Source organism: Macrobrachium rosenbergii, chromosome 35 (assembly GCF_040412425.1).
Source record: "Macrobrachium rosenbergii isolate ZJJX-2024 chromosome 35, ASM4041242v1, whole genome shotgun sequence".
Lineage (NCBI taxonomy): Eukaryota > Metazoa > Arthropoda > Malacostraca > Decapoda > Palaemonidae > Macrobrachium > Macrobrachium rosenbergii.
The window spans coordinates 4095875-4108205 of record NC_089775.1 but is presented as its reverse complement, the minus strand read 5'-3'; the positions used below and the strand labels follow the sequence as shown (position 1 = coordinate 4108205).

Genomic DNA, 12331 nt, shown 5'->3' with positions numbered 1-12331 from the left:
GTCTACTTGAGTTTCCTTCAAGTTCCCGGGGCTGGATTCTGTGGCTGCTACTTTAGTGCCGAACACAAATTTCCTTCTCTGCAGTTTCTTCAACTTTTACATCACGTTTGGCAGCCGTTCCTTTCTCGCTGATCTGTACACAATCCTCAACAAGACCTTCCTTGGCTACGGACTTCTTGGACGTTTCTACACACGTTGAAGAAGCAACAGTTTCCAAGGGCATTGATCCTGATAAATCTTTCTTGCAGGCGTCTACGGAGTTCACCGTGACCTCGCTGGAGAATTCAGGAGATGAATCTGCTTTACAAGTTTCCAATACAACTTCACAACCTTGAGACAACATGTTTGATTCTCCTGATTCTGCAGCAAGAACCGATACACTTTTCTCTTCTGGGACAGATGAATTTTGAATGGCCGACTGTGAAACCTGTACTTCAGGCTGACCAGGAAGTGTGTCAGCCTCAAGAGACAACTGACGTGCTGCAGATTCGACAGACTCAAAACTGTTTAGTTCTTTATCTACTAAAGAAACATCATTATGGGGCATCAAGGATTCACTCACTTCCTCGACATCATCAACAGAAACAGGTTCTAATTCTTCGCCTAACTTGCTCTGTTCAGGTAATCTGGAAGACGAATTTTGATTATCACAAGATACGTAGATGCCGGAGTCACAATCTGCAGTAGCCAAGTTGCCATCCATACAAGTAATGTTTGTCCCATTTTCTTCAAAAGATTCTCCACGATTTGACAAGGGTTCTCCACACTGCACGTCAGAAGGCAGTGACGTCACTAGCTCAGGGATGCTTGGTGTAGATTCATTAGCTTCTGGGGTACTCTCTCTTAATGGTGCTGTACTCTCAAATGCCCTAGCTGCTTCCAGATTCACTGCAATATTCCCATCAACTTGGTCACACTCTGGTTTGTCTAGGGACTCCAAGTGTAGCCTTCTTTCTTGAGACACTTCTACTTGGCAAGTTTTAATAATTTCAGGTTCCACTGCAGGACAAGTAGTGGCTGTTTTATCTTCTAAACTGGGAATGACCGTCCTGTCTTCAACTATATCTGCAGTTACATCACTCAACACCTTGACGAGATGGCTCGAATCGATCATCACAACTGCGTCAGGCTTCGCTGAAATGTCTGTTACCGGGGAAGATGCAACGTGGGACAATTCGTCACTCTGCTCTTGCCTGCCACGGAATTCATCACCTAAGCCAAAATCTTTCTCGGCTGAAGGACAACGCTGCTCCTGGATGTCAGGCTTCGGCGGAAGGTCCGACACCGGGGAAGACGCGACACGGGACAATTCGTCGCCCTGTTTTTGCCTGCCGCGGAATTCGTCATCCAAGCTAAAGTCCTTCTCAACCGAAGGACAGTGCTGCTTGCGGATGTCGCTCACGTCGTCATCCAAGCTGAAATCCTTCTCGACGCCGCCTCCGCTCTGACGCCTCTCGTCTTCCGCTTTTCCAACGCTCGTATTTGGACTCTCGCTGCTGGCGGAAGCCTTTTCCCCGGACACGTGGCCATTCAAGTTATGAATGGCCACATCGTCGCCACTCTTGACAGGTGGCTCTGCATTTCCTCTCCTGTTGGCTCTGCCATGTTCTTCGTACGAAGGAGGGGCAGCTGCGTACGGTGCGGTGGGCTTTCGTTTCCCTGGGTCCAGGCGGCGTTTTCTCGGCCGCAGCAGGAGGTATATGAGCGCACTCGCACCAGTTATGGCAGCTGCGGCTCCCAGCGCAAACTTCATTTCTGAAAATCGTAAAAAGCGACGTCAATCACTTGGGTTAAGGGATGTCCTCAATAGAACATACATCAGGATTTATGTTTCATATAAATGCTCTTTCTTCCCTATCCTCTTCGTCATAAAATCAGTCATGAAATGAAAACAGCAAACAAAATACTGATGAAACTCATTATTTCAAAATTAGTGTAATAATGAAACAAAAACACCACAAAATAGTCACACCAGCAGTTATAAAAGGTACAGAGGGGTACAAAATACGAAACCTGTTTTGTTACTCAGAAAACTGGGGAAAGCCTAAAATCAATGCCATGTTAAAAAAAGTCAAAATTAATTTCTGTTCAAACAGGTTAAAAATAAACAAAAATTTAGTTAAGAACGTTATCGGGAAGAACTTGACAAAAGCGTCATGGCAGTCAAAGGGGTGCTTTGGACGACTGGTTGTAACAGAAACAAAGGTTTAGTCTTCAGTTGCAAGAGGTAGTGATAATGAGCTATAATGATTACAGTGAACTCAGTGAAATATTATTTCTTTCTCCTATTCTAGGTACCAGCTGTCGAGAACAAAGTATAGTACAGGCCGTCCCTGGTTATCGGGGGGGGGATTCTGTTCCGACAGCGTGACGGTAAGTGAAAATCGCCGATAACCGAAAATTGGCGATTTTCAGGGCTTATCAGTGCCGATAGCCAGAGATTGGCGCTTCAGTTAGGTAAGTATCAGTGCCAATAAGCAGAAATCGGCGCATATCAGCGGTGAAAATCACCAACTTTCGTTCCTAGACAAGCGCCGCAAAACTGGATCGCCGATAACCGCGGACTGCCTGTACAGTGCTTGATTTATCTTTTTCTTTTCATCATTCAAAAATAACTTTCTTTTCTTACGTTCCAAAACTGTCAAATTCCTTTTAACACTGACATGTAAGAATTATGCTAATGGTTTTAGAAACTAGGTAGCCACTGATAAATGAATTCCCTTTAAATGCTGACACGTATCAACATCTGTAAAAGTCTACAATTCTTTTATGATTTCACTGTGTGCCAAAACCATCTCATTCTTTGGGACTTTAGTTTTTCCAAAAGCTGGACAAACCTTTACAGTTTCCTAATTTGTAATGTGGTGTGTTTATTAAGTTTACCTGTCAAATACAATGTCATTCTGCATTTATAACATTTTCTATAGTGATTCTGATTTTTCTTTTACCTGATATAAAGAAAATTGCTTCACAGGTTAACATACAATCCTATAAACATCTTGAAATAGTCCATCAACTATAGCCTCTCCAATTTCATGCACTTAGACAATGACTGCCAAATAAATTTCTTACAAAGCAAAGTTGGGCAACTTAGAACTTATACCTTACATCATAATCTGTTCAGTTCTTCAGAAAACTTTACAAATCATTAAAATCAATGAACTTGGAAAAAACACAGTATTTCTAAAATAAATTAACTACAAAACTACAACAATCAATACGCTGTATCAGCCAAAGGCACGGTACTTTGATGCAACGTGACAATCAACTCATGATTGTGTGACCTTAATTTTATGGTTTTTAAATGTTTCTTGTCGAAATTGGGGTGCATTTTTCTTACGTACACAAACCAGAGCCTTTGATGTTGGAGTATTCATCAGTGCGAGGTGGAATCAAGACACCAAAACTTGATAAATGAGTAGTTAGACGTGGTCTACACAGTGGGACATTTGCCAAAAGTAAGGACAACGTTACCGGAGGCTAAAATGTCGAGCTACTTAGCTGTTGCAGTTGACATATTGGTACTCACCTTTCCGTGCATGAACCCCCTCTAAGATGAGGCCAAGCGCCGGGAGCTAAGAAGTCATTCAGCGCTGAAGGAGAAATTGAGAGTAAAAGGCTTCCAAGGTGTAACAGGATGAAAACCTCACAGTTGCACTGTGAAACAAAGAATATGAATGGACGTACAGTAAAAAGAATGAAAGGGGTTGAAGCTAGGGGCCGAAGGGACACTGCAAAGAACCTCAATAATGCCTACAGTGCACCGCGAGAGGTGCATTGATGGCACTATCCCCCTCTGGGGCATACAGGTGTAAGGAACAGGGAGAGGTTTGGGGTGGTTAGGAGTAAGGTTCAGCGAAAAGTCCTCACTTCATGACAACCGAAGGAAAAGTTTGGTGTCGGCAGGCAAGTGAAGGTAGTCCCCCACTAATCATGAATCATTAACCACCAGTTATCTTCTGGTATCAAGGACTGATTTCAAGTCGTGTACAGGAATACTCTGACCAGAAGGCGTCAGTTTGTGGGAACAACTTTAAACCTTTGAAGAGCCACCCCCAAAAGAAACACTTGATCAAAATAAACCGATGTTACCATTTTACTTACAAAAGTACATTTTTTATCCTGTTCTTTCAACTTAAGACTTACTTGAAAAGTTTGTGTACATAACGGCCTTCAGTCATCTATTAGAACTCAATGCCCTGCCAAAAAATCATCTGAAATATCCTACAATCCTACAATTCCAACTCAATATCAAAAACTATTTCTCTTCAGCTTCTGAAAACTCTCCAACACATCTACCCTTAATGGTTAGTTCAGTTTCACCCAGTGACCTCCGACACTTTGCCAAGGGACTAAGGCTTATACTCAAGCTTAGGGCTAAATTATGGTGCTGGGCCAAAGCTAAAAACGCAAGGAAAAATGACGAACACAAACGATCATGCATTTAAAATATGTACAACCCTAAGAATGGCTATATTTAAAGTTGAATGTATTAAAACGCATAAGTACTATTGGCGGTTCCACATTTGTGGCTTCACATACTTGCGGATTTCTCTGTGGAACGTATAACACATCATTCGTGGAAAATTCGCCTAACCACGGTATTTTTCATATAGAAATATTCACAAATTACTATAGTTTCATATTTTCGGGGCTAAATGCACTTTTTGTGATAAAACTATTAAAATATTCAGGGTTTTTTGGTGTTTTGAACTATCAGAATAGGCATATATAAGCGTTTTCAGAGGGGTGTCAAATATTCGCAGATTTTAGCTGTTTGCTGGGGGTAACGGTACGCATCCCCGCGAATACTGAGGTCGGCTGTATTGGCACCGTGTTTTAGGATTGCCAAAGACAGCACTGTACACGAACGACAACCTTTAGTACGGTGTACAGTGTTGATCCTGAACGCAAATTCTACTAGAACATAATGTGGTTCCTGCCATTAAAGGGAATGATTTAACAAATGCTAAACCACACTGGATTGTGCCTTCTAGAAGCACAAGCACATTCAAATCCCGACAATTGTTACGGCGGTTGCTTTCAAACCCAGACGCTGTAAACGTCCTTCTTGCTTTCCATCCAGTTTATGCAACGTATCAGATTTTCCACATCTCCTTAACTAAACAAACATGATTGCTGTACATATAGTATCAACCTACTCAGAGTGTGGTTTGAAAACGGTCACCGCTGTGAGCAAGTTACAGAACCCTTTTGACAGCACAGACGAATTATGGCCTCCTGACGTTAACCCGAGATCTCTTTAAACTTATACGAAACGCTGATATGCTTTTCCTCACCAAGATTTTGACTGACCTCGTAGGTAGTATACATACGGAGGGGATACGCCCCCCCTCAGACAAGTAAAAGCACAGCGTCCGAGGTTAGGTTAGGTTAGGTAAAGGTGTCTGGTAATCTGGTTAGGGTGTATCCCGTCTGAAATGCCTACTTCAAATAAGGGGTACCACAGGCCAGATGACACGACCTATCCACCTACACTAGCTCTGACCTCGCGATCCAGACTGTCGCCAAGGTAGCGGAAACGTTCAACCTTGTGTGGGGCCTTTCCCTCACCGTATAAAGGTCTTGCACCTCACGTCACTTCATAAATCACTCTTCCTAATTATGACGGGAATGGAAAACCTCTTTTTGCTTTTAAACTTTGCAATCTCAACGATCAGCAACATTCACAAGAATGTCTTGACGATTTCCTGGTTACCGTAATCCCAACAGAGCTTACAACGATCTTTCTTTCACCTTCTTCGTTGCATTCTTCCATTTTTCTACGATTTCTAGAACCTTTTATTTTAATCCCAAAGGCAGAACTGAACACGAGGTCACTCAAGTACAGAAACGATCACTAAAATCGAAGTCGATCATCGTTCACGGCCACTTCCAAAACAGCACCAATCACCATATGCACCAATTTTCAAAGCTTTTCCAATTTTCCGGCTAATTTTAGCTTCTTTGATATTAAGAGCTCGGCTATTACCTACTGCATCCACAATTCACCACAGCGTGTCTCACTACACCGAATTCGTTACAAGAAATAATGACGAAACGACGACAGTAAAAATGATTTTGCAAATGAAGAGTTCAAGTCATCATGTGTAAGGCTACGTCTGACCTCTGTCCAAATTAGGATGGGGTCCTATTCTCGGCTCCGCCAATGGGCTGAAATTGTCAAAGATGCAAAAAAACAACCAAAAATTCCTTCTTCTCGACGAAAAATAGAGAAAGAGACGACGACACTAAACCATGGCATAACGGGATGCCAAGTAGCCTGGCCTTGGACAAGTAAGGCTACGATTCAACCCAAACCTTCGGCTAACCCGGGCAGGCCGATTACGAAAGTATCACATCACCTACGACCACAGAGAAGCCTAGCCTAGCCTAGCGTAACCTAGAATTCAAGACGAACAGAGCCGAGAAATGCACCTGGCCTAGCCTAGGGTACCGGCGACGCAGGGACCTCGATTATCTTTTGGGCCGCGACATCTGACACCCAACGATCGTGTAGCCTAGCCTAGCCTGGTCCTACACCCGAATTTTGCCGAATGATCGTGCCTAGCGATGGTCCTACACCCGTAGACCGAGCCTCCTAGCCTGGTCCTACACCCAAATTCGAGCCGAACGATCGTGTAGCCTAGCCTAGCCCGGTCCTACACCCAAATTCGAGCCGAACGAAGCCGAGAAACGGACCTGGCCTAGCCTAGGCCACCGGAGACGATACGGCATATGTCGCTGCCTTCCTAGCAGCCTAGCCTAGCCTAGGCCAATCTAAAAGCGCCGAAACCGAGTAAAACGCACTAACCGAACCTAAACTCCCTATAAATATTAAATATGATTAATAAAAAAATTCCTCCATGCAAAAAAAAAATCGTCAAAAAATTAATAAAAAAAACCGGAAATAAAACCGAATTAAATAGACCTATAAACACACAACACATAGGGCCTATACACACTCCTATAAAACTTACCAAAGTACCCATACATTATGGCTATACAGTTATAGATCTTATAGATATAGAGATATATAGAAATTAATCGTATTACCACACGTGGCTCTTTAGTCTCTCTCCTCTCTCTCTCTCTCTTTCTCTGTCTCTCACTCTCTCTCTTTCTCTCTTTTCCTCCGTGTTCCCTCTTCCAGGACGACCCGACCACGTCTGTGGAGTGTGTACGTGCGTGTGTGTCTGTGACACTCTGTGCCTGCGTATTTGTGTCTGTTAAGAAAGAGAGAATGTGGACGAGTTGGTCGACTGAGAGACTGAGACTCTCTCTCTCTCTCTCTCTCTCTCTCTCTCTCTCTCTCTCTCTCTCTCTCTCTCTCTCTCTCTCTTATGTGATTGTCACCTTTCGTTTTAATCCTTCCGTTTTTTTTTATTCTTCTTCTCTCTCTCTCTCTTTCTCTTTTCTCTTTCTCTCTCTCTCTCTCTCTCTCTTTCTCTATCTCTCTCTCATTCTAGGATTAATATATATATCTATATCTTCCTATATATTCATTTATCACTCGATAACCTTCTATTTTTTTATATATAAAAAAAATCCAATCCATCTCTCTCTCTCTCTCGCTCTTTCTCTCTCTCTCTCTCTCACACTCTCTCCCTCTCTCTCTCTCTCAATGAACATCAATACCACGAAATCAATCCCAATCTAAATATTATAACACATCCATTCATTCACTCGATACTGCCATTTTAAACATCACATCTCCTCCATTTCAACCAAATCGCCCCCAATAAATCGCCTAAAATCAATTAATCCTAATTAATCCTAATTATTATTCATAATTTCATAACCGCATCCGATTTACTTCGACAGTTATTCACCGGGAAATGAATAACATGTTGTTAAGCCATCTGTCATTACATGCGGTTATGATTATTCATCGTGTTGTTGTGTAACGTCAACATTGCAGATCGAGTCACCCTCCATTAAGACTCATTCTTTTACGTCAATTATTCATTTTATTCATTCATTTAGGCGTTGGTTTATTCATTTATGGATTTATATACATTTTTATTGGTGGTTTTTGGGTTGTTTTGTCTTTTAATGGTCTGTACGTCTGTTGGGGGGGCTGTTTGAGGAAAGGGCGCGTTTTATTCAAACTGGAACTGTTTGTTTATTTGTTTATTTCAGAGAATTAAGTTTGATTTCATTTTGGAGTTTCTATAACTTTAAAGTAAAGCTTTTTATAGTTATATATATAGTTATGTTAGGCGTCGCCTTTGTTGTTAAATATATATATAAAAAAATCTGATTATTTTTCTGGAATCTTAATTAGTACCAATACAATCTCTCTCTGTCTCTCTCTTTATATATATATATATATATATATATATATATATATATATATATATATATATATATATATATATATATAACTCTAAATCCTTCATTATCAATAACATGGTTAAGTTGGCCTCAATCTAATTTCATAATGCTTCAAAGTCCAAACGTGTCATTACAAAAACCAGTCAGCAATACTGTGAGAGAAAGAGAGAGAGAGAGAGAGAGAGAGAGAGAGAGAGAGAGAGAGAGAGAGAGAGAGAGAGAGAGAAAAAAACCTCGTGCATTGGAAGCCTTAAGAAATCTTGCAAAAAAAAAAAAAACTAGAATTTGTCGTAAACCAGTTTATCACGATAAGCCACTTAAGAGTCTTTGCGAGTGGGAACTACGGAAAAAAATAGTAAAATACATATTTATAACAGATTGAAGCTTAAATTGATATATATATATATATATATATATATATATATATATATATATATATATATATATATATATATATATATATTATATATAAACTAAAACAACGTAAGAATGGAACTGGTCTTCGATCGTAAAGCACCCGCGTGTATACCCAAAGCAAAATTAACTTAATTAAGTCTTTTAGGGTTGGGGCAGGGGTGGGCTTTTTCCCCCCTGTGGGTCAGGGGGTTAGGAGGACACAGGGGCAAATATGCTACAGGTGTTTCAGTGCCAAAATACTAGGAGGCAAATAGCCTCTCTCACTTCCTATGTTTACCTGTCGTGATGCCAACCTGTGCAAGATTTGCTAATGACTTAAAGGTCCTTTACCTATGTAATTCTATAGGGATACCTGTGTTATAGGATTTTAAATAGATGCAACGACGCCATTGTATGAAATTGCATGTTAAAATGCCTCATTAATTCATGTTTGGCACCTAAATTGTGTTTTTTGTGCTTAGAGTTGCCAGTTGACATGTTTTTTTGAGATAAACAAAGCCTTCTTGCAAGACATAAATGCATATTTATGGATTAACACGTTGCCTAGAGAGTTCAAATTCCAATGTACCGTAAATATTTACTAGAGCGATATTTATTCAGCATTATATTTCATTTAAAGCGTCATTAGTCCTCTCTTTTGACGTAGATAGTTACAGTGGTTAATGAATGCCAGCTGTACTTATATGTGAACCGAAATACCGTCAATTCTTCAGTGCAGACGCAAAGTTGACAAATATACGCCTTACTGTGCAACATAGGATAAAAACAGCTGTTTAGCACTTGCTTCAAGTGTTTTTAGACATGTAAATCTTGCTTCCTACATTTAATTAAACATTTAAAACCTCCGTTAAGTGTCTTTAAATATCCAAATCTTACTTTAGTTGTTTTAACTTGCTTCTAGCGAGTTACAGCTGTTTAAACGACGGAAATATGGTGCTAGAGTTTGGTAGAAATACATAATAAAACGACCGAGTTTATATCAATAATATTAATGAAAAATGCGTCGCTACAAAATACTATAACTAAATGACGTCATTTTCAACTACGGAAAAGAATCGCATAGGTCCATTAAGACGTACATATGCCATTGCGTTTTTGAGAAAGGTCGTATGTGATAAGATGTTCGTTTAAACGACACTTGAATAATTCTGCGGAAAAGGGAAACGACATGTTACAGGTGGTCGCCATATTTGAAAGTATATAATATTCGTCTAATATACTTCAGAATCTATTAAAATAAGCGTCTTTTTCAAAAACAACGGGACGAGAGAGGGAAAAACTACCGCCATCTTGCAGATTTTTTTTTATTCGCCATCTAGATCTTTCCACGTACTCAAAACACGGCAACATACGACTATAGCTGTGCAATAGCTAATTAGCATATACATTAACGTCTTATTTAATCATTATAATAAATATTATAGCCATATTTTAACAGCAAGTTGGTTAAATAAGACCATCAACAATTTAATCGTACGTCAGGCAAGGTAAGATGATGATGTCATCACGTCTTCGGGGACCAGCGGACGCTATTCAGTACTTACTTGGCTATTAGCGCTGTTTCGGAGAAACTGCGCTATTTATGTAATAGCTCGGGGGGGGAGGGCTAGGAGGAGGTGGAGGAGTGAGGTATGAGGTGGTTGAGTCTACTCCGAGAGGAAAATGGGTTTTTATTCGATTTTAAGACGAGAATTTATTGCGTTTTAGATATTATATGACAATAGTATAGAGCCTCGCTTTAAGTAATAATAATAATAATAATAATAATAATAATAATAATAATAATAATAATAATAATAAGAAGAAGAAGAAGAAGAAGAAGAAGCATATATATGTACGTACGTACGTACGTAAAGCATCACAGCAAGTGAATACATAAGAGATATGTTTGTGTGTACGTATGTGCAGCTAAATCCCACACCCAGACACAACATAAACATATGTTTGTTCCAGTGTGACTTCTTCTTCTTCTTCTTCCTCTTCTTCTTCTTCTTCTTCTTCTTCTTCTTCTTCTTCTTCTTCTTCTGGATCTTTACTAAGTCTTCTTCGCTCCTTATTTATTATATACTTCTTAATGTTATTGTTGCTGTCTTCGGCCTACTTCTTCTTCTTCTTTAGTTTTATTTAAGGACGGGACGTCATATTTAGAGTCACACTGATAAATTTATTATTATTATTATTATTATTATTATTATTATTATTATTATTATTATTAGTATTATTATTATTATTAGTAAATATAAATTCATCTATGAGACCTGGATATATATATATATATATATATATATATATATATATATATATATATATATATATATATAATATGGTGTTGCTGTATATATGAATTTTAGGCCTATGTTAATTTTATGATTCCCTTTATATTCCTCAAGTTGTTTTTAATATTTGGATAAAATAGGCCTACTGTAGCGTAAAATAAGTATATAGTATCTATTTAAGAGTCATGATTTAGATAATGGTGAATATATTTACTTATATTTGTTGGTTTTCTGCAAACAGAAATTTGACCAATTGAACTTCAAAATAAGACAAAAATCATCTTTATAGATAGATAGATAGATAGATAGATAGATAGATAGATAGATAATCTGTAAATTTAGCAAAATGTTTTCCTAAGTGAAGCTTACCGCCGAAATAGGCCTGTTTATGGAAGAGCATTTGCTATATATGGCCTAATTGAACGCAAGGTCGAATTAGGCCTATATATATAGAAGGGAATTTGCTATATATATCCTAATTGACTGCAAGGTCGGATTAGACCTATATATAGAAGAGCAGTTGCTATATATGGCCTAACGGAATCTTACGACCGAAATAGGCCTATATATAGAAGCGCATTTGCTATATACAACCTAAAGAAACCTTACGGCCGAAATAGGTCTATAGACGGAAGAGCATTTGCTATATAAACTATAATACTTTGGAAGTTGTTGGACTTTGAAATATAGTATATTTTTATATTCTTAAATTAGCTAGTCTTAGAGAGAGAGAGAGAGAGAGAGAGGTCAATATGTAGAGCTATATTTCTACAAACTTAACATAATTAGCAACGTATCCTCTCTCTCTCTCTCTCTCTCACTTTTTACGCCTGATGACTCCGTTTCTCTCTCTCTCTCTCTCTTAATCCTAATCATTCCGTGTCTCTCTCTCTCTTTCTCTCAATCTATCTATCTTTTACTCCTAACCATTCCATTTCTCTCTCTCTCTCTCTCTCTCTGAAGCACGCCAAACCCCTCAGGCGACTCTTAACGGCCGCCGTTGTCATGGCAACGGGAAGACGCTCAACCCACACCAGTCAGCTGATCGCTTCAGGAACAAATATCTACTTATGGTTTAGGATTTTGGGGGACAAATTCTACGCTTATTTATGCATTCTTCGTGGCCCTCACGCTATCGAACGCTCTCTCACGCTTGAAGGAAAGCTTAAGGTGAGATTTAAGAGGGATGGTTTGCTTTTGAATTGGTTTTGAAAGGAGATTTATTGAGTTTTTCAGGAGGGAGCTTGACGGTTAATTAAGTCTCCAATGAATTATATGTAAACCGCATATTCTATGTATAA

The 12331-nt window shown here is 39.2% G+C and overlaps 1 protein-coding gene across 2 annotated transcripts; it reads right to left on the bottom strand.

Moving 5' to 3' along the window:
- Positions 1–52: 52 nt before the first annotated feature.
- On the bottom strand, positions 53–7334 carry LOC136856388 (uncharacterized). Of its 2 annotated transcripts, none has more exons than XM_067134216.1 (2): positions 7057–7334; positions 53–1755 (listed from the first exon to the last, which is right to left on the bottom strand). In XM_067134216.1, the coding sequence occupies exon 2, from the start codon at positions 1751–1753 to the stop codon at positions 53–55; it is 1701 nt and encodes a 566-aa protein (XP_066990317.1). In that variant the 5' UTR covers positions 1754–1755; positions 7057–7334. The 2 variants fall into 2 exon arrangements, with proteins under 2 accessions (XP_066990317.1, XP_066990316.1); XM_067134215.1 differs by having other exon boundaries at positions 6981–7266.
- Positions 7335–12331: the final 4997 nt, after the last annotated feature.